General features: G+C 45.9%; 1 protein-coding gene across 1 annotated transcript in view; it reads right to left on the minus strand.

The window, feature by feature from the left end:
• Positions 1-22,919, minus strand: part of LOC100358478 (uncharacterized) — a 285,002-nt gene that overhangs the window by 117,975 nt on the left and 144,108 nt on the right. The window contains exons 119-133 of the mRNA XM_089328728.1: positions 20,167-20,216; positions 19,572-19,739; positions 18,026-18,178; positions 17,488-17,688; positions 14,032-14,186; positions 13,780-13,948; positions 13,430-13,526; positions 12,556-12,668; positions 11,162-11,287; positions 10,111-10,239; positions 9,758-9,868; positions 9,239-9,301; positions 2,243-2,377; positions 1,729-1,816; positions 903-1,041 (exon numbers count right to left, since the gene is read on the minus strand). Coding sequence (XP_089184854.1) covers positions 903-1,041; positions 1,729-1,816; positions 2,243-2,377; positions 9,239-9,301; positions 9,758-9,868; positions 10,111-10,239; positions 11,162-11,287; positions 12,556-12,668; positions 13,430-13,526; positions 13,780-13,948; positions 14,032-14,186; positions 17,488-17,688; positions 18,026-18,178; positions 19,572-19,739; positions 20,167-20,216 — 1,897 coding nt within the window. The remainder of the gene's footprint in view (positions 1-902; positions 1,042-1,728; positions 1,817-2,242; positions 2,378-9,238; positions 9,302-9,757; positions 9,869-10,110; positions 10,240-11,161; positions 11,288-12,555; positions 12,669-13,429; positions 13,527-13,779; positions 13,949-14,031; positions 14,187-17,487; positions 17,689-18,025; positions 18,179-19,571; positions 19,740-20,166; positions 20,217-22,919) is intronic.

Raw genomic sequence — 22,919 nt, forward strand, 5'->3', positions numbered from 1 at the left:
TACATTGACTATCCAGAGAGAGAACGGCCAAAAAGTAAAATCCTAATAAAGATGATTCACTTTTTAAAAAAAGATTCACTTATTATAAAGAGAGAGCTTTATATATATATATATATATATATAGAGAGAGAGAGAGAGAGAGAGAGAGAGACAGACAGACAGAATCTTCCATCTGCTGACTTACTCCCCAGATGGCTACAATGGCCACAGCTAGGCCAGGACAAAGCCAGGAGCTTCTTCCTGGTCTCCCACATGGGTGTGGGAACCCAAGTCCTTGGGCTATCTTTGGATGCTTTCCCAGGTGCATGAGCAGGGAGCTGGATCAGAAGTGAAGCACACAAACCTGTGCCCCTGTGTGATGCTGACACTAGAGGATGCCACAGTGCTGACCTGGAGATGATTCACTTTTGAAATAAGCAGAGAGATATCCAGTCATCTGCATTACTCTTGCCACTTAAACTAAAGTTATTACAGCAGCAGCTGCATTGTATATCCATCAATGTATCTACATGTGTGTCTCCACAGGATACAAAGTATAGTAGATTGAATATATACACTGTAATGTAGTCACTACTATCACTATCAAGTATCATGAACTACAGATAATTGTTTGTGCTGTACTTTTATTTGAATGGAAGTTCAGTAGGTTTGTTTACCCCTGTACCACCATACACGTGGAGTAATGCATTGATTTAAGCCTTCTGTGGGTTATGACTTGAAAAATAAAACTATTGGTTTTTCACTTGTGGGTCCCTTCTTTATCTAAATCTCTCTTGATTATAAGCACAGAGCCTGGCTCAATGAGTGCTTGCTTAGTAAATGGGAATTGCTACACACTAGCTTCATCCATCACTGGCTGTCCTGCAGGCTGTACCCAGTGGAGAAGGGAGACAGTGACTCACTCGTAGGTGGGTCTGGTCTGGGACCACCCATACAGGTTGTGCACGTCGTAGTGCCGCACATGGGAGCCGTCTGGCAGGATCTGCTCACTCTCCATGCACAGGGTCTTGCTGCTCAGGCCTGTGCCCCTGGACTCCAGGTCTGGGGGAGAAGATGCAGGGATGTTAAAGCCAGCTCTGATCCCGGGTGTCTTGTGCTTCTCTCCAAGAGCCTGGACCACGGATCTTGAGATAACTTGACCTCTGATGAGTCCTTCTCCTGTTCCCCAGGGGTCTGGGAATAGTGCTCATCAGCTCTGAGCTGCAAGGGTACTGGCAGATGTTTCCACAGTCAAGTTTCTTGGAGAAAGCAGAGGTTTGATAGAATGCACAATTACCAAATATGTACCACAAATCCTGATGTGGCTTCGAATGTGTAAATTATTTCTTATAGTTCTTATCAAATTGCCATGATAGCAATATGTGCATTTTATGGTTTAGAAAACCTAGACTTGCAATAACTGTTTAATAACTGTTTAATCTGCGGGAAATATATGACTCACAGAATGATCTCTGGAGCCATTATGAACAGAAGAAAAACTCCAAAGTCCACCTGCTCTATGATAAGAGGACGATACTACTTTGTGGCTCAACACAATTCTGTGAAGGGATTAACACAACCCTAAGAAATTTACCCAGCAGGCCCAGGGGCTTGCACACGTCTGACTGGTGGTGTTTCAAGTACATTTGTTTCTGGTTCCCCAAAACCCACAGTGCCAATGAGCAAGACCCTGGCCACTGGGCTCTCAATGGCTGTGGCTCTGCAGGTGAGGAGGCCAAGGGTCCTTACGTGGCATGTATGGGGGATGGTTCAGAGTGGTATCCGTGCAGCCTGCAGGAACTGCCCCATTCACAAAGCTCGCTGGTTCATTCATGTCCTAGAAATGTCAACACAGACATAACGTAAAGTTATCATGTAGTATAGCCTTTCAATTCAGAGACCAGATGCTAGAAATAATCATTCTATACCCAGAACTCCCTGTGGAGGTCAGTCCAGGGAGGCTTATCAAATGCCAGTAAGAATAATGACTGGCATGGTAATTAAAAAAGGGAAAGTTCCAAGGTATTTCTCATAATCACCTCTGGGGCTTTAGAGCTGGAACCTCAGACAAGGTACAAGGTATGAGGGATTTCAGGGCTGTGCAGTTCCTGGGTGGAGGAAGTGCTGTCTAATATGCCCCAAGTCTTCCTTGGTGGAGTATTGTCATTTATCACAGGTCAGTGATACCAATGCTAAAGCACACAGAGACACACACTGATGCTCACGCACACACACACACACACAGACACACTCACACACTTACAATCCATAAGCCGTCGAACTTCAAGCTCTTCTCTGGATTCTGTGGGTTGGTGTACATTTCTTGTATTTCCCTCTTCCACCAGCTGACAGTTGAATTACGGAAAAAGTCTGGGAAGGCTGCATAAGCTCTGTATTGCTGTAAAAATTAAATGCAGCCCATTTGTACCAAACAAACAAACTATACAGCAAATAGGCACTCATGAGTACAAAGTCTTAAACCACAGGATGTAAGGCACTCTGATCAGAGCCTAAGTAATGCTCTTGATTTGTTAGAAAAGTACTGAGTGTTAGTAAGAGAACGTACTGCAAATTGCTCCTCCCCACATACGGACAACATCCATAGACCGTTTCTCCTCTTCCAGGTACCGTGAACGGTAAGCACCAACACCCTGAACTCGTTATCTCACACGTTAGATGCTCAACCCTCAACTTATGTCCTGTCATTGCCCGAGGACTCCGTGAAGACAGAGCAGGAACCCAGAGCACCCGCAGCCCCACAGGGCCGACATCAGCAGAAGACAGAGCAGGAGACAGGGGCACCTGCAGTCCCACAGGGCCGACATCAGGAGAAGACAGAGCAGGAGCCCAGAGCACCCACAGCCCCACAGGGCCGACATCAGGAGAAGACAGAGCAGGAGCCCAGAGCACCCGCAGCCCCACAGAGCTGACATTGGATTAAGACAGAGCAGGAGCCCAGAGCACCCGCAGCCCCACAGGGCCGACATCAGGAAAAGGCAGAGCAGGAGCCCAGAGCACCCGCAGCCCCACAGGGCCGACATCAGGAGAAGACAGAGCAGGAGCCCAGAGCACCCGCAGCCCCACAGAGCTGACATTGGATTAAGACAGAGCAGGAGCCCAGAGCACCCGCAGCCCCACAGGGCCGACATCAGGAAAAGGCAGAGCAGGAGCCCAGAACACCTGCAGCCCCACAGGGCCGACATCAGGAGAAGACAGAGCAGGAGCCCAGAGCAGCCCCACAGGGCCGACATCAGGAGAAGACAGAGCAGGAGCCCAGAGCACCCGCAGCCTCACAGAGCCGACATCGGATGAAGACAGAGCAGGAGCCAGGGGCACCTGCAGCCCCACAGAGCCGACATCAGGAGAAGACAGAGCAGGAGCCAGGGGCACCTGCAGCCCCACAGAGCCGACATCAGGAGAAGACAGAGCAGGAGCCCAGAGCACCCGCAGCCCCACAGGGCCGACATCGGATGAAGACAGAGCAGGAGCCAGGGGCACCCGCAGCCCCACAGGGCCGACATCCGATGCACTGAACCAGGTGAACCTCGAAGATGGTCCCTAAGGTTGCAGAATCACATGGAACCTCTGGACGTGTGTGTGTGTGTGTGTGTGTGTGTGTGTGTGTGTGTGTGTAACATAAATCAGGAAGATTAAAAAGGAAGTTCAAACCTCCCCTTCCTCTACCTTCCCTCAAATAATTAAATCAATGTCTATTTTAACCTGACAAGGAATTCAGCATGTAACTCCCTTGGAAGATTCCCAAATCAAGGAAGTGGGAAATGTTTTAAGGAGATGGAAACACTAACCACTGTGATATAATCATCACCTACTGTATACCTGTAACAAATTATCACACTTGAATCCATAAATACATGTGATTATTACATTCAACCAAAAATGAACATTGAGAAATCTAACTCCTTAACCATATTATATTTTTTACAGAAAGCTAATTGTTTTATATTTTCTAATTGATCATTATATTGCCCACAGTGTTTATCTTAGGAGTTTTCTTCAAATGCAAACCCAATGCATAATTGTTGTTTCACACTCCTTATCTGCAGCAAACATCCCTAAATTTCTCTTTATCCCATATCATTTTTAAGAGAAATGGTATTCTTTTGTATGGTTCAGTACATGCTCTCCTCTATGTTACTCGTTGCATTTTATGAGCTAAAGAAATAAATAATGCTGGGGGCAAGAGAGGGTAGAATCAGCAGACAGAGGGCAGGGTTAATAGAACGGTGGTGCTTGTACACAGCAGACAAAAAGCAAATAGGAACTCATGCGTCTGGATAAACTGCAGAAGACGAACACACAGGAGAAAACAGAGACAGCTCAGCAGCCGGGAACCTGCCTCTTGGAGGGATAACGGGCATTGGGCAGCATCACTGACGCCTGAGGAGGAAGCACAGCAGGGGTCATCTGCAAGGTGGAGGTGGACACCAACGGACCAGAGGACGGGAATCTTGCACCCGACACAGGCAGCTCCAGCCCAGCCAAGCGTAGGAAACGGGGAAGGTGGGAGGGTGAAAATTAAAGTCAGTGTCAGTCATGTTTGAGTCAGAGCTGCATCCACTGCTCGGGAGATTAGACCAACCGGGATTCATTAACCACATGAAGTGCTGCTGTGACGATCCTTACTCACGTAACAAAAACATCCTGCCTTTGCACAAAGTACTGCCTTTCTCTATTCCTTTTATTTATTTATTTATTTGACAGATAGAGTTAGACAGTGAGAGAGAGAGACAGAGAGAAAGGTCTTCCTTTCCATTGGTTCACCCCCCAAATGGCCGCTACAGCTGGCGCTGCGCCAATCCGAAGTCAGGAGCCAGGTGCTTCTTCCTGGTCTCCCAGGTGGGTGCAGGAGCCCAAGGACTTGGGCCATCCTCCACTGCCCTCCTGGGCCACAGCAGAGAGCTGGACTGGAAGAGGAGCAACCGGGACTAGAACCTGGTGCCCGTATGGGATGCCGGCACCTCAGGCGGAGGATTAACCAAGTGAGCCACGGCGCTGACCCCTCTCTTATTCCTTTTTAAAAAAGATTTATTTGAGAGTCAGAGTTACAGACAGAGATGGAGAGAGAGAAAGATCTTCCACCCACTGGCTCACTCCACAGATGGCTGCAAAGGCCAGCGCTGGGCCAGGCCGAAGCCAGGAGCCAGGAGCTCCATCTGGGTTTTCTGCTGCTTTTCTTGGGCCATTAGCAGGGAGCAGGATCCGGAATGGAGCAGCCAGGACACAGACCACACCCACACGGGATGCTGCACCAAGGGCACAGCTTTACCTGCTAAATGCAGTGGCAGCCCCAACACTCACTCCTGTGTGTTTGAAACTTCCACCTTTTGCTTTCGCCTCCACTATTCCTGGTCTTCAGCTCCCGTGTGTGTTTGACCTAGCACCCCTTATCACAATGCTAACAAAATCCGACTCCCAGACCCTAATTCAGGCTTACTGAACTAAGTCTCCAACTTCAGACTCAGAAAGGTACTTCCCTGGCTTTCTTAGCCATTTGATTCATTATTCAACGTTATCCTCATCAAGGCGGACCTACACATTAACAGCCTCACCTTATCAGACTCAACAAATGGGTCTTGTGCATATAATTACTATAGCTACTGAGAATCTCTTATGAGCTGCCTAATAGACTCCATGACCCTGTAGTGAAGTGCCTCTCCGAGGCACAATTGGCATGTGGGTAAAGAGAATTATTTGAGGAGAATCCATGATGATAAGAACAATGGGTATCCCTGGCCACCACCCAAGAACAGCCACTTAGTGTTCCCAAGTCACTGAGATAACTGCCCTGCAGATCACCAAATTGTCCTCAAGGTGGCAGGTCTGCCTGTAATGGCTCAGGGGCTGTAGCATTGAAAGTGGTAATTAGCCTCTGGATTACTGAAGGTCCCCTCTACCAATGTGAAGAGGTACTGAGTGTCTCTGACCAAGCAGGCTCAGCTGCCTGGAACACTGAACCTCAAGTGAGGAAGAGAACAGTAAGCTATACTCTCTTCCTCAAATCCTTTATAGTCAGATAGATAGATAGATGATAGAGGTCTGGTAGTAGACAAAAGGAAAGCAGTCTTGAACTTAGTATGAACTATTCTGACTAATCTTACCAACCAGTCCTAGTTTGCTTCTGCTTTTCCTTTATCATCTACTGCCAGAAAATAGATACACAGTGCATGACCAAGCACAATGTTTCAAAGTGTGGGTGCCTCGCTTTCCACCTACAGTGAAACTGCTACCTACTAGAGACAAACAGCAGGTACTTCCTCATTGGCTCAAAGTACTGTCTATTCTGGCTACTCCAGCAGAGCTGTCCCAGTCCTGAGCCCTTTGTCCCCAGACTATGCTATTTATTTTTAATATCTGTCTTCCCAGCCGGCGCCGTGGCTCACTAGGCTAATCCTCCACCTAGCGGCGCCGGCACACCAGGTTCTAGTCCCGGTTGGGGCGCCGGATTCTGTCCCGGTTGCCCCTCTTCCAGGCCAGCTCTCTGCTGTGGCCAGGGAGTGCAGTGGAGGATGGCCCAAGTGCTTGGGCCCTGCACCCCATGGGAGACCAGGATAAGTACCTGGCTTCTGCCATCGGATCAGCGCGGTGCGCCGGCCGCAGCGCGCTGGCCGTGGCGGCCATTGGAAGGTGAACCAATGGCAAAAGGAAAACCTTTCTCTCTCTCTCTCTCACTGTCCACTCTGCCTGTCCAAAAAAAAAAAAAAATCTGTCTTCCCCTGTACAACTTACCTCTTACCCTAAGAACTAGCTGGATAGATATGGATATCCGGTCCACCTCCTGCCAGCCTCATTTCTGGTAACTTAGCCTTTCTGTGATACCTCTGCTACTGGTTATAACGCTACGTTATATGGAAAAGAGCACTCATAAGGGCCATGGTCCCTGAGCACCTGCGTCGCTGAGACCTGAATCCTCAGGTGCTGTGCTGTGCTCTCGCAACGCTGAGATTCATCTGATGGATCCTCCATCCGGACGGAGTTTCTAAACACTCCAAGTTACACCACACTGCTGACCGGAGAGAGGCCCTCTTCTTTGTTTCTTCAGCCCTTGGCAAGGAAAGGGGCTTGCCTTATCTTCCCAGCTATTCTACGGGGCTTGCGTTGGCTACATGTGTCCTGCCACAGTTCATATGCAGGGAAAACAATCCCTGTTGAAGAAAAACTGCTTAGAGCATATCAAAGCCCTTGCTCTCCAGCAGGCTGTCCAACCACAGCTGGGATCCCCAGCCACAAGGATTATCAGAACAGCAGACAGTAAAGCAAACAGCCAGTATCAGTGCACTGCACACATGTTTGGTCAGAGGATAGAAATGAAGCCTTCCTCAAACATCATGCTGAGTGAACTAAGCCAGTCCCAAAGGGACAAACATCATATGTTCTCCCCGATCGATGACAACTAACCAGCACCTAAAAGGAAACCTGTAGAAGTGAAACTGACATTATGAGAAACAGTGACTTGATGAGCCCTTGTCCTGACTGTCGAGGAACAGCTTACTACTTTATTCCTTTTAGTATTTTTTTCTGTTTTACTTAATACCATTGGTTGAACTCTTTAATTTACACACAATTGTTCTTAGGTGTTTAAATTTAACCCTGTTAAAAATAAGAATGGGAATAAGAGAGGGAGGAGATGTACAGTTCAGTACATGCTCACTCGGACTTAGGTCTAATGGTAGAGCTGGAAACGTGCCATGGGACTCCAAATTTCATTAAGTTGGCATGTACCAATGCCATCTTACTAGTTAAAGTGATCAGTTTAAGTTCATGATTGATCATAAAGATAGGATTGTCAAAGGGATCACATAAACAAGACCAGTGTTTGCTAATAATAACTGATAGAATTACAAAGGAGAGAACGATCTGACATGGGAAGTGGGATACACAGCAGACTCATAGAATGGCAGATGCCCTAAACAGCACTCTGGCCTCAGAATCAGCCCTTAAGGCATTTGGATCTGGCTGAAAAGCCCATGAGAGTTTCTCAGGCATGGAAAGCCAAGACACTCTGGCAAAAAATGACCTAAATGAAAGATCTCTGTGACTGAGATCCCAGTGGAGAGAACGGGCCATCAAAGAGGGAGGTACTTTTCTCTGAAGGGAGGAGAGAACATTCACTTTGACTATGGCCTTGTCTAAATAAGGTCAGAGTTTGTGAACTCAAGAGGCTTCCATAGCCTTGGCTACTCATGACAAGAGCCTCGGGTGACTAGGTAAGAGTGTCAATTGTTAAATCAACAACAGGAGTCACTGTGCACTTACTCTGCATGTATGATCTCTGTCCTTAATGTGTTGTACTATGCAAATTAATGGTAAAACTAGTCTTCAAAGAGTACTTTTTACTTTGTGTGTCTGTGTGGGTGCAAACTTTTGAAATCTTTACTTAGTATATACTAAATTGATCTTCTGTATATAAAGATAATTAAAAATGAATCTTAGTGAAGAATGGGATGGGAGAGAGCAGGAGATGGGATGGTTTGCAGGTGGGAGGGTGATTGGGGGGGAAAACCGCTATAGTCCAAAAGTTGTACTTTTGAAATTTATACTTATTAAATAAAAAGTTTAAAAAAAAGAAATGAAGCTTCCCTCAACTAGCAAGAAACCATATACTCATTCAAGTAACAAATGTTTACCGAAGCTAGGAAAAACTTCAGGTCTAAAAGCGTGGGCCACACGAACCTGGCACCAGGAGATAGTAAGTGTTAGTACAAGGCAGGGAACTGATATGTAAAAAGCAATGCTGAGAGATTCAAGGAAGGATTGGGAGTGGGGAGAGGGATTTATGAGTAAAGAAGGAAAAGTCTGATGTGAAAATTTAAAAAAATAGAGAGAAAATGAACCAATCACTAAAGACAGTTGTTGGAGACTGCTCCAACTGAATCATCAAAGAAACAACAACAGGTACTTATTCAGAGAAAAAACCAGTAATTTGTATAGCATCATCCAGTGAAATGCCATGGGCCTCTGGGATCCGACAACCCTGGACTTGAAGTAACCACCCCGTCTCTAGACACATGGGCCAGAAATTGCAGCTCTCTGAGCACTGAATCCCAAGATTAATCACTCAGTACTGCAGATAAGAGAAAAATGCTACGTGTAAAGTGACTGGCACACAGCCACCCAGGACACAAGCCCTAAATGGTTTTCCCTTGCCTCGCTCACGTGTTTAGATACATCCAGCACCCTGGTTGTAGGGGCCACTCCCACCAACCCTGCTTTCACTCGACATCCACACGGGGTCTCTTACCTCCACCTGACTGTCCCAGTCCAGAGAGCTGTTCACAACAACATCAGGGTAGTCAGGCCAGACCTAAGAAGAGGAGAACACTAAGTATCAATGGATCAGTCCATTTTCCTTATATACTATATCCTAAGAAATTTTAAGCCATGACACTAGGGAAAATAGCACACTGATTATCATGCAGGATAAAAGCACCTGTCTCACTTAAAAAGTCTTCAACTGTTTCAATAAATATTTATTGAAAAATGAGAACTTTTGATATCAAAGCCCAAATGCAAAAGGTCAAGAAAACCACAGTCACAAACAGACATAGCGGTGACCCACCCCAGGCTCAGACATAGCATGACCCACCCCAGGCTCAGACATAGCATGACCCACCCCAGGTTCAGACATAGCATGACCCACCCCAGGCTCAGACATAGCATGACCCACCCCAGGCTCAGACATAGCATGACCCACCCCAGGCTCAGACATAGCATGACCCACCCCAGGCTGGGCACTGGCAGACCACTGCCCAGCTCATACCTTTCCCCAGACAATGCCGCCGCCATTTGGGTATTTGATGAAGACGTCGTCCTCCACACCCCGAGTGAAGGCAGGGTAAGGCTGCGTCTCATTGCCAGAGATCGCTGGGTCCTGAAATCAAACCACAAGTCAGCTGCAAAAACCAAAGCTGGCAATGGCAAGGACATGAACAAGGAGAATTCCTGCAGAGAGAAGGCCTTAGGGTCCCCTGGGTGGTAGTTTCTGGACCCCAGGGAAATGCATTTCCTAGTGGGGCTTCCATTTCCCGCTCACTCCATGGAAGGAAGGACAGCACAGGGCCTTCTCCCCCACAGCCCACCAGCCTCCCCACATGACATCACGTGAGCACCAACCAGGATGAGGATGACCCGCATCCCATCGCCACGCAGGCGCTGGATCAGAGCTGGGAGCCCAGCAAACTTGGGGCTGAGGGTGAAGTCCAGCTGCCGCTCCATGTAGTCGATGTCTGAGTACTGCACGTCCTGGGGAGAGACACAGGGCCACCGAGTGCTGCTGCGGTCCAAGCCCAGGCTCCACTAGCAGCCCTCTGCCACGGCACCCTGAGTTATAGACAGCTTCCTTTATATGCTTTCACATCCCAGCTTTGTCGTGGGTTAAAATTAGATCCTGGGAAATGTTCCTTGTTGTAATAATGAAAGAAAAACTGATCAAGCAGACAACACGGATGGCCAATCTACTACAAAACAAAAACCTACAATGCCTTCAGAATATCAAATTTAAGAGTGATCCGACACAGCATTTTCATTAGGAATGAAATATTACAAGGTACATTTCCCATGAATGGAACAAGTGTAGGCAACAGAAAATTAAATAGAACAAAATTGATATTAAGCAGTCCATGGGATGAATTCTCTGACTATTGGACACCCTTGAAACGGTTTTTTCTACATTCATTTCCTCTGGAGACCAAACCCATGATCCCTACCTTCAACCGGTGGTTTGCTCAGAGCTGCTGCATCGAGCAGAGGGTTAGGACTAAGGACGTGCACACATGTACATGCAATGCCATGACTGAATCTGAGTGAACTTTTCAATGGAGCCAGCTACAGATGAGGAGATCTTCTATGCACATGAAATGAAATATCATTAACTAAATGTTCTGAAGGTGTACAGAAGAAACGAAAGGGCTCCAGATTTATAGGAAAGAGTGCTAGAGTGAGTCTGTCCATCCTCCTTGAAGAAATCACTATGAGGCTTTGAGCCCTACTCACTCCTGTGAGAGGCAACATGGGCCTCCGTTTGTGTAACTGTGTTTGGGTCTGAGAGTGGACAGCAAAGCATTTTGTACTGTGTGACCTCATAAAACTCTCACAGAGGGTCCAGATACAGAGACCCCTGGGTGAGTGTGAGGTCCAGAACCAGGACCCAGCACTGAGAACTTACATAGGGGATCTGGGCCGCCACCATGTCATCATACAGGTTGGCAATCTCCGTGTCATTCTCATAGCCATAGCGACACAGCTGGAAGCCCAGGGACCAGTAAGGCACCATCACAGGACGGCCAATCACCTGGGAAGTAGGTAGGAAATATCAGTCATCAAAAAGAAGAAACTGGATTCAAGCAGTATATGAAGTAATAAAAATATTGTTCAGTTCTCCACGCTGGACAATCAATACTTTTAAATCCAGAGCTAAAGGGCAGGAATGCAAAGCCACTAAAATACCATGGAGAGAGCTCTTACTAGACTTGAAAAAGTTGACTTTGCTCTGATTTCTACAGGTGCTCTGGTTCCAGAACCAAAATCCCTGGCTTAGCATTCAGTTTCCAAGTCTTGCTGGCTGGAGCTTAAGTGAAGTTAAGTAACCTCTTCACATACCAAATTCTTACCTGTAAATCAGGCCTAGTAATGGTATCTGCACATAGTGGCTTTTTGTGGACTGACTAGTTATTATGAGTTTACTTAGAAACGGAGATAAAAAATGGAATTAAATCATAAGTTTATTGTGGCACAAAAATATTTGTAGGATTGCATAGGAGCAGTCTTCATAAAGTTCTTAGAAAAATTCATGTTATAAAAAGATATCCATGAATTTTGATCACGCTATAGCAAAATAAACTTATGTCCACATTCCATTTTTCATAAACCTTTGACTTACCCACACATATAGAAAGTTTTCTGACATATGTTTAGTAATAGACATGTAACATACTTTAAGATTGTATGTAAGGGTTTGTTGCTGTCTCAAGTCAGAGACATCACTGTCATTCCTCACCTCTACCACCATCACCCCCACTGTTACACCCAGCACCACCTGCACCACCACTAGCACCAACACCTCCTACTCCCATCACTACCGTTACACCCACCATCACTGCCACTGCCCCTCCACCACAATGACCACCACCAACCCCACCATCATCCTGTCACTACGACCTCCACCATCATTACCACGATCATGCTCATCACACCTCACCTCCTCCCACCATCACCATCAGCACGGCTTCCGCAGTCACAGCATCTTACCATGGTGACAACCACTGCCATCATTACCACCAGAATCACCACCACGCATGGCCACCACCATCACTGTCACTCCACCATCACTGCCATCTCACCATTCCCATGACCATCACTGCTGCCTGTCTTCAGTGCCTGGAGAGGCTGTGAGTTTCAATGTTTTGATAGTTTGTCTATTCCTCCATATTCTGTAATCTTCCTGTCTCTAAGAAATGCCAACAATTCCAGTTTTTCACCTGAGAGTTGCTCCTATGAACATGGGTTTGGCGCACAGAATGTGCTGTATAAACACTTGGCAGCCAGCTGACTCCCTCCTACCTCGGTGTACTGCTGAGTGACAAGCTCTGGAGTGGGCCCCAAGAACACATAGAAGTCCAGAACTCCCCCTGTGGTCCGGTACGTCAGGGCAGGCGTGGGCTGGAACGTCACATCTGTGGTGCAGGAAAATGCTGACCATGAGGAAAACGTCACAGTGAGGAACCATCCCTGGAATCCCACCTTCCACCTCTTCCTGGATCTGCCCTGAGCGGGGAACGCAGAGTTCTACCCACACAGAACACAGGCTCACATCCCAGGATTTCCCCCTTTGCTGAGATCTGTTATTTTATTACGTTTTATCATTCTGCTCTTTTAAAATTATTATGGCTTTTATTTAAGAATAGTTTAAGACTCAAGAGGAATGACAAAACCAGTACTCAGTGTTGGCGTGTACACTCAGTTTCCTCCAATGATGACATCATATATAACAGCTGTACATTGACAGACCCAGGAAATTGATATTGACAGCAACACCATTCTCTCAGCTATTGACCTTATATGTTTCTATATAAATATGCTTTTCCACCCTCCTGATACTTCCTTTCCTACATGCCACATGTTTTTTTACACCCTCATAGCCCCAGAAGGAGTAGCTTTACTGGTAATTCAAATTATACAGCTGGCTTTCCCTAGCTGATTTCCAGAGTGGGACTCATGTTTGCTATCCCTCTGTACATGGGATAGAAAACAAGAGCTGATGGAGTCTCATCAGATGTGACTGGGATGAAATCAATGGAAAGCTTACAGAAAGAAAACACACCACTATTACCAAGATGATAATTTTGAGCTCAGGAGGCAGCTAGGTTAAATATATTCCAAAGTCACTCAAGAATGATTGGTGCACAGAGATGAGGGAGCCATGGCACAGGCTTACCCATGGCATTGCTGTTCAGCAGGAGCACTCCGTGGGCACTGCCATCCTCCTCCAGGCCCATGTAGTAGGGGTGCACACCATAGGAATTCATCTTGTACTAAGAACCAGGACAGAGAGGCGGCACGAGTTAAGAGACGTTGTAGTTGAGAAAGAAACCCAGCAAATTCCCATGGGCCCAGTCTCCCTTGTGACTGATTAAACACAGGTGACCAGAGAGCCTGGGAACTACACCCCTGGTGGAGAAGCAGAAGGGGGGACCCAGCAGGTGGAGTCTGGCAGGGCACAGCACAGTGCGTGCACACCCAGAGCTGGCAGAGGGGCAGACACAGAACCCAGCGCTCCGTCCTTACCCCCGGGGGCTGGTCTCGGGAAAACATGCCCCACGTGTGCCAGTTCAGGTCTCTCCTGAAGGCCGTGTGCTCCGTCTCCCCAAAGCCGTACAGGTACGCGGAGGGCAGGCGGGTGGAGATGCGGATGAACAGGTCGTTGAACAGGAAGCCGAGCAGCTGAGAGTCCCAGCTGCAACACAGACAGGGGGTTGGGAGCAGACACGGACCTCCCTCGGGGCCCCGAGCAGCTGGCTTTCCCAGGACAGCACTTACATGACAGCGCCTGTGCTCTTGCGGCGAATCACCACCCCGAATGGGTTCTCCCCAATGGAGACCTCGTAGAGCCGACTCTCAGGGCTGCTGGCTGGAACCCCGGGTAAGTTCAGAGGGACTGGGACCTCATACCGGCTGTTGTTGGGGTCATAGATCTAGGCCAGAGGGAACAGGTGTTAGACGAGGGTGCAGGTGGGGGAATAAATTTTGTCTTTATTTTATTGTTAAGGGTGATTATACTTAATAATATTGTATTGTGTAATCCAAAAGATATAGAAGAAAGGAATTTGAATACTCTCATCACAAAGACATGATTGATGTCTGAGCAGATGGATGATTCCAGTATACTCTTAAGATCAATGTGAAATGTACAAATGTACCAAAATATTAAAGTACCTCATAAAGGTATATCATTATTATCTGTTAATAATAAATATTTTAAATAAGGATAGTTTTCTTTATACCCTTTTCTGGAAGATTTATTTATCTGAAAGGCAAAGTTACAGAGCGAGAAGGAGAAGGAGAGACAGAAAGAGACACCTTCTATTCACTGGTTCACTCCCTAAACAGCCAAAACAGCCAGGGCTGGGCCAGGTTGAACTTCATCTGGGTCTCCCACATGGGTGTATTCCCTCAGAACTTGGGGCTGTCTTCCACTGTTTCTCCAGGCACATTAGCAGGCAGCTGGATGAGAAGTTGGTCACCCAGGATTCTAACCATTGCCACAAGGGATGCCAGTGTTGCAGTCGGCAGCTTAACCCACCACACCACAACACAGGCCCCTAATCTAAACCCTTAGCAGAACCTGTGCATATTTGACAAGGAGCCTGGATGCTATACTTTTTGGTCTTAAATCTTATGATACCTGGTGTCTCTTCAACATATCAAAGAGCAGTGTCAGATTGACCGTTTTGAACTGGGTCTGTGACATCTCATTTGGAAGGCCTCTGTTACAGTAATCCACTCACTTGGACGCTGTAAGTTTGTATAAAAGTGGGTGTCGCTGTCACCACATAGTCACAACAACCACTGTATCACTTGGAAAACAATGCTGAAATCCCTGTGACATTTATGGATTATTTGTTACCTTTTGTGTGGACACATGAGTGCGTGTGAATGTTTTTAAATTTTTAGAATTGAAAAACCAGGGCTAGCACTGTTGCACAGTGGGTTAGGCCCCCATCTGCAGTGCAGGAACCTATATGGGCATTGGTTTGAGTCCCAGTTGCTCCCCTTCCAATCCAGCTCCCTGCTAATATGCCTGGGAAAGCAGCAGAAGGCGGCCCAAGTGCTTGGGTCCTGCATCCGTGTGGGAGATCTAGAAGAAGCCCCAGACTCCTGGCTTTGGACTAGCCCAGTTCTGGCCATTGCAGCTATTTGGGGAGCGAACGACTGATTGGAAGATCCCTCTCTGTCTCTCTGCCTACCCTCTCTCTGTAATTCTGCCTTTCAAATAAATAAATCTTAAAAAAAAAAAAGGAAAAAACAAATCCCTCCCCAAAATCCCATTTAAATGAAATAATGATGTATGACCTGGCTGAAAATGACACACAAATTTGATTCAGTGAGTATCTATTGCTTCATGATACAATACTGCACTCTATGGATATGCACTGAATAAGGCAAGATTGTTACTTTAAGAAATCCGCCTGCTTGTGGGAAGTGAAAGACCGGGGACCGCAGCATCTGGGTGATATGTGCTAACGCAGAAGTGCTGTGATATCCCTGGGAAGGAAACGTCTAACACCATTTCTTAGAGAATGAGGTAGTTTTGTGGGAGTATTGTAGGCCGAGTCTTAAATTGCTATTATTCAAGAACAGAGACTATAACAAGCCATTCTGACAAAGAATGAGGAAGTGTTTTTTTTTCTTTTGTACTCCTTGTTGAACTATTTACTTAGTGTAGGGTGAATCTTAGGAGTATAAAGGTAACTGAAAATAGATCTTTATAAAAAATAAGAAAGAGAACAGGAGAGACAGGAATAAGAAGGGTGGGAGTATGGGCGGGACGGAGGGTAAGGTAAGTGTCTCTATGTTCCTGAATCTGTATATGTGAATTTGTATTCTTGAAATAAAATTTAAAAAATTACACACACACAAAGAAATAACACATACAAATGCAGAAGTAGGCCTAGAGGAGACTAAGCGTTCAAAGAGAGCTACTGTATAGTCAAGAGGTAAAATAAGAAGTGCAGGCTGAAAACTCCTACCAGGTTCACTTGTTTCTAGCCCATTGGTTGCCTACCATATGCCAGCGCTCCTGTGAAGTCACAGACATGGAGAGCATCACCCCTGCATTGGAGGGGTCCAGGCTGATGTCAGAGTGCTTCTCCTCACTCATTCACTCTCCAAAAACTGATCTGTGTATCAGACTCTGTTCATTTCAGAAGCATCGATACAAAAGGACAAACCCTGCTCTTCGGAGACATGTAGTTAAACAGAGGAATGCACATAGAGGGGGCACTGTTCTTAATATGCAGATGTAATAAAACCACGGAATGGAAAGAAACCACTGTCCTTTGATGGCCAAGTCATAGAGACCTCACTTCACAGTCTAAAGCTGAACTTGAAATTTTATGTTGGGGCCAGTGCTGTGGCTCAGTGGGTTAATGCCCTGGCCTGAAGTGCCGGCATCCCATATGGGCGCCAGTTCTAGTCCTGGCTACTCCACTTTCAATCTGGCTCTCTGCTATGGCCTGGGAAAGCAGGACAAGATGGCCCAACTCCTTGGGCCCCTGCACCCATGTGGGAGACCTGGAAGAAACTCCTGGCTCCTGGCTTTGGATCGGCGCAGCTCCGGCTGTTGCAGCCAATTGGGGAGTGAACCAGCGGATGGAAGACCTCTCTCTCTCTCTCTCTCTCTCTCTGCCTTGCCTCTCTCTGTGTAATTCTAACTTTCAAATAAATAAATAAAATCTTTAAAAAAAAGAGAAATTTCTTTAAAAAAAAAGAAATTTTATGTTGCTTAAGCACACATGTTTTCATTATCCCCATTTCAGTTACTATCAATGCCATCCACAAGAAAGTGCAGGTTAGAAACGTGGGCTTGTTCTTCATGCGTCCCACTTTCTCACCAGATGTCACCGCTCCTGCAACCCCACCTTCTTGGTCTCACACATACCCACTGTGTTCCACCTCCTGTCCTGTACCTGGTCCAGGATCCATCCTGCACCTGGCCTAGTGACAGTCTCTAATTTGTCTCCACACCCACTCTTGTTCTCCCCACCATTTCCCTTACAGTAGCTAAAGCAATCTTCTCATAAGGCAAGTTAGGACAAATCTTTCTGTCCTGGCCATGGTTTCACACTGCTCTTAGAGCACGGATGATGGTTTAGTCTATATTCACAGGATTAAAATAGGCAGAGTAAATATTTTCAGGGCTCTGTAACCTGCAATAGCACAGAATAATAGAACTGAAAAGGGCTAGGCCATGTCTGATGCAGACGCCGGGCTTACCTTAAACTGCAGCATTTCATTCTTGTGGTAGGTCACTTGCAGGCGCAGGGGGTTCACAGGTGTGGAAGGGAAGGTGTTGGATTCAACAGAGGACTTTAGGGAGATGTCAGCAGAGGCCCCATCTGAGTGATACTGAACATTGCTGACCGAGTATAGATCATTGACGAAGTAGCAGAAAGGGACCCCAGGAGAACTGGATTCCTGAAAAAGAAGGCCAGTGTTGGATCAGCGTGTGGTCTTCGATCTACCAGAGAACAAAGTATTGGAGGTTCAATGAGTGGGGAGAGAAAGCCAGTTTATCACTTAGTTTGCATATACCTCATTTGGTCATGAAGTAAACCCAATTCCTTAGTCTCCTAGAAAAACATACTAAGAGTGCCCGATTCCAATCCAAGCTGATCTTCACATCCAAATAAGATTCCACTGGAAGCTCATTTGATGGATTTTATGCAGTTGTATAAGTACCGGGGCTATCATTAGGTAGGTGCAGAGTAAGCAGAGAGGTTTTAAGGCGTGATAGCACCACCCGCCTGGTTACCTCCCAGACACAGCCACGGGCAACGCAGCTGTCTGCAGAAACTCCCTGCTCATCAGGATAGCAGTCGATCTTTTCCTCATCCCTCGTCGTCAAGGTCCACTCCACCATGTACGCTTCTCCCAGGACAAGGTCAATTTCTGTGATAACAGCAACCTGTGGGAATGGAAAGGCGCAAAGACAGTCATCCACAGAATAAAGGACAGAAAATAAGAAACACAAATCAGACCTGATTCTCCACCATCCACAGGGCACATGGCTGTAGCTGATGTGAAGAGCTGTAGGCATGGTGGCAGGAGCGACTCAGGGGCACACAATTCCCACTCTATCAGGACCTTCTGTGTTACATTGTGGGGAGAGGTAGGTCAAAAGAAACCTTGTGTGAACATCCTTTTTCTTCCTGACGCTGACTCCTATTTGCATTCTTAATTTTGTCAGAAAGCCCTCTCCTGAGGTCCCACACTGAGAGTCTCAGCCGTGTCCGACACTCTACCCCTGAGGTTTTGCTCACCTCTTCTCTGAAGCTTTGATTATGCAGTTAACCATCGTTTAGCATTTCTTACTTGTGGGTCTGCTTCCCTGCCTCCTTCAAGAGAGTTTCACATGCATAAGTTGTTTCCAACCACCCAAATTCAGGCAAAAGCAAAATCAATTGTATCAATTATATCGATTTATTTCATAAGCATTATTTTTGAGTGTCTTTTCCTATATGCATCCTTTAAATGGTTTGCACGTTCCCACACGCATAACCATATACTGCCAGGTTTCTAACTTCATAATGTAGTCATCCTTGACATCTGTTGTCAGGACCACATGCCAAATGTGATCAATAAGTCACTACAGCAGAAGATAAAGTTGACTTATTTTCCCCAAATTTGGGAGGTCTCTCATGAACCGTGCAGACCCATTCGTCCCAGTGGTAGGTCACTGGAGTGTCTATAGAAGGGTTAGCTGGAGAAAACACTGCTCATAAATGCTAACTGCTTGCAAGTTTTCCAAGAGTTTCAAGTCTCAAGATAATCGATGAAAATCCATTTTAATATTAACACTTAGCCAAATACTCATCCGTTAGATAGGATTGTCAAATTGCTGTTCCTGAAGCATTTCTTAAACAATGTATGTATCTGAGTATCATCTATCTCATGTCTCAGCACAGTGTGTTTAGAGAAGCACTTCCCAGTCTTAACTCATGGGGCTCCTACCTTCCACCCTCACCTTTCCAGCATCAGCCGGCAGATTTCAGGTCCTCCTTTGCTCTAATTCTGTTCCCCACTTTCCTAAGCCTGCTTGTCTGTGTCCCATAATTTCCAGTGCTTTGAATGTACAGTCGGACAGAGCAGAGTATTGGGGGCGGGCGGGAATGGAAAGCCCTCTGTGCCTTGCTGCCATCTCTCAGCAGCTCCCGTTCAGCTGACCACCTCCTCGTCCCCTTTCTCCTTCCCAAGCCCATGACCTCCCCATTCAGGCTACAGCTCTGGGCTGTCAGGAACCCGGGCAACTTGGGCAAGCAGGAATTCCTGGTAAGTCATATCAGTAAGCTGGACTTTACCTTCAGGTTATAATCATAAGTGATTCTAGGAGACATCTGGCTCAGGACACCATTGTGCTTCACCGTCACATTGCTAGGTTCCTGCGTCCCAAAGATTTTAATCTCCTTAAATGTTAAATTATTGGGGTCCTTGTAGCCTGATTGTGAAACCTTCACATCCAAGCGATTCTGCAAAAGAATCGAGGACAGTTAGACACAAAGGTATGCACGTCACACACAGATTCTCAAGTCACTCGAGTGTTTAATCCTAGCACTGATACCCCTGTGCTGAGCATCTCTGAGCTCCACTATGTGGGTTCAAGGAGTGCAGATTATGCTTCTGACCTCAGTGCAAAATAATTCAAGAACAAGCAAATCTTACAGAAGCTCTCATGAGAGACGCTAGCTGGTTTGATCTATGTATACTCAGATCATTGCCTTCTTTTGAGGGCATGGTTTAATCCATTGGGGGAACTTAATCAAAAATGAAATGTACTCAGCTACAGCCATAAGTCCACGTGAAGTTTCAAATGTAAGTACACACATATAAAGGCACATATGTGCTAACGATCAGACAAAAACCTATACCTAAGAGTCACAAAAATTGATTACTCACTTGGATGACGGAAAACTCACATAAAATATAAACATTATTGGCCACAGTATCTGAAAAACAATAAAAACATAAGTCAGATTGGCCTGCCTACTACAGAACAGAGGTCAACCTGCCTTTCTGGCAAGCTACATCTTAATGATCACAAATGGTAGCATTTCTTTCTCCTTTGTGGCTGAACAGTATTCCAGGGTGTGTGCGTACCACAACCCATCCATCAGTGGAGGTTATCTCGGCTATCGTGAACAAGGCTACAATGAGCACGGAGGTGCAGATGTACCTCAAGATACTGTTTTCATGCCCTTTGGATGTGTGCCCACAAGAAGGACTGCTGGGTTGCTTGTTAGACTTATTTTTACTTTCTTGAGGAACCTCCATTCTGTTTACCATAATGGCTGTACCAATCTACATTCCCAGGAACATCATACAAGTGTTTCCATTTCTCCATACCCTCACCAACACCTGCTACTTCTTGTCTTTCTTTAGCAGCCATCGAGCAGGGATGAAGTGATATTTCGTGGTAGTTTGTGATTTGATTTTTCCTGTTGATTCACAATACTGAGCAGATTTTCATGTGCCTGTTGGCCATTTGAATGCTTTAAAAGAAAACCATGCCTGTGTCCATTTTTTAACTGAGTTATGTGTTTTTTTTTTCCTAACATGTTGCATGAGTTCCTTATATACTTTTTGATATTAATTTCTTCTCAGACACAAGTTTAAATCATACAAATACTTTCTCCCATTCTGTAGGCTGCCTTTTCACTTTACTGATATTTTTCTTTTGCGATGCAACTTTTTTTTTTTTCTGATGTGTTCCACTTGTTATTTTTCCTTTTATTGCCTGGGCTTTTGGAATTATATGCAAACAATCATTGCTATGTGCAATGCCAAGGAACTTTCTTCTTTGTAATCTTGAAGTTTCAGAATTTCCCTCCTTACATTTAATATTTTAATTCTTTTCTCACAATAGCCAAGATACAGAAACAATGTGTATGTCAACAAATCAGTGCATAAGCAAATTGTGGTACATACAGAAAATGGAATATTATCCAGTCATACAAAGAAGGAATATTCTATTTCTGTTGAAATGGTTGAGCCTGGAAATTATACAAGTAAAATATGCCAGACACAGAAAGATGAACACAGCATGATGTCCTTTATATGCAGAATCTAATATGCTCATAGGAGCATATGGCAGAAGGGCTGTTGTCAGTGACTGGGAGTGTGGAAATGGGGAGATGATGATTAAAGGGTAAAAGCATCAGTTATAAGAGGTGCAAATTCTAGTGACCTAAAGTGCAGCAATGGTGGCAAATGTATTAACTAATTTTATTGTGATAATAATTATTAATGTGTTTTAAAGATTTATTTATTTAGAAAGAAAGTTTGGAATGGTGCTGTAGGATAGTGGGTAAAGCCTCCACCTGCAGTGCCAGCATCCCATGTGGGCACAGGTTTGACTCCTGGCTGCTCCACTTCTAACCCAGCTCTGTGCTATGGCCAGGGAAAGCAGTAGAAGATGGCCCAAGTCCTTGGGCCCCTGCACCCGCGTGGGAGACCTGGAAGAAGCTCCAGGCTCCTGGTTTCAAATTGGCTCAGCTCCGGCCGTTGCATCCATTTGAGAGGTGAACCAGCGGATGGAAGATCCCTCTCTCTCTCTCTCTCTCTCTCTCTGCCTTTCCTTCTCTCTCTGTGTAACTCTGACTTTAAAATAAATAAACAAATCTTTAAAGAGAGAGAGAGAGAGAGATACACAGAGAGAGAGAGATACACAGAGAGAGGGAGAGACAGAGGGGAAGATCTTCCATTTACTAGTTTACTCCACAGAAGTCTGCAGTGGCCAGCACGGGGCCAGGCTGAAGCCGAGGGCCGTGAGCTTCATCCAGGTCTCCCATGTGGGTGGCAGGAGACCAAACACTTTAGTCACTTCCGCTGCCTTTCCCAGGCCATTAGCATGGAGCTGGATTGGAAGTGGAGCAGCCTGGACTCGAACTGGCTTCCATATAGGGAACCAGTGTCACAGGCAGCAGCTTCACCCACTGTGCCACACAGCCAGTCCTCATTATAAATGTTTACGTATCAAACTGGCACATTGTATACTTAGAATATATTCAGTATTACTTACTAATCAAATATTTTCATTTAATAATTCATGGGGTTTCTTTAAAGCAATGTTCTTGAGAATGACAAGATTACAGAATGAGTCCCCAAGCCCAAGCCACTGTTTTTCTGTCTCCACCCTAATGCCGCTTGGATAAGATTCCGTTTCAAGTGCTTTCCACACATGCACCTCCGGTACTTCCTAAGCTAGAGCCCAAGGAATTGCTAGTTGACTGGAGTCAGAAAACAGTGGAACACATGGCTAGAAATATGCACACTAGAAGGGCATATTCAACTGCCCCATAGCATGGGTCTGTTCTTCATATCATCAACATTTCCTCACACATATTATGAAGAAAAGATAGGCAGAATTATAGGAATGACCTTGAAAACATCTTTTCTAAGTGCCCAGTGGCCATAAAATGGGAAGAAAAAATCCATTCTGAGTATAAATGAGTGTGTGTGTGTGTGTGTGTGTGTGTGTGTGTCACTGGCCACTGGAGGGAATTCCAGCACACTGCAACATGTTTTCCTTCCATCTGTGGTCCACCTAAAATGCCCCCGGATTGGCGTCCAGGAATAAAATTCCCTGCAGTGCCTTTAGCTTTTGTGTCTGCTGTGACTTCTCCACGGCTGAGGACCTGCAGCAGCAAAGG

This window comes from Oryctolagus cuniculus, chromosome 3 (genome assembly GCF_051225735.1).
Source record: "Oryctolagus cuniculus isolate XC-2025 breed Fujian yellow rabbit chromosome 3, ASM5122573v1, whole genome shotgun sequence".
In the NCBI taxonomy this organism is placed as follows: Eukaryota; Metazoa; Chordata; class Mammalia; order Lagomorpha; family Leporidae; genus Oryctolagus; species Oryctolagus cuniculus.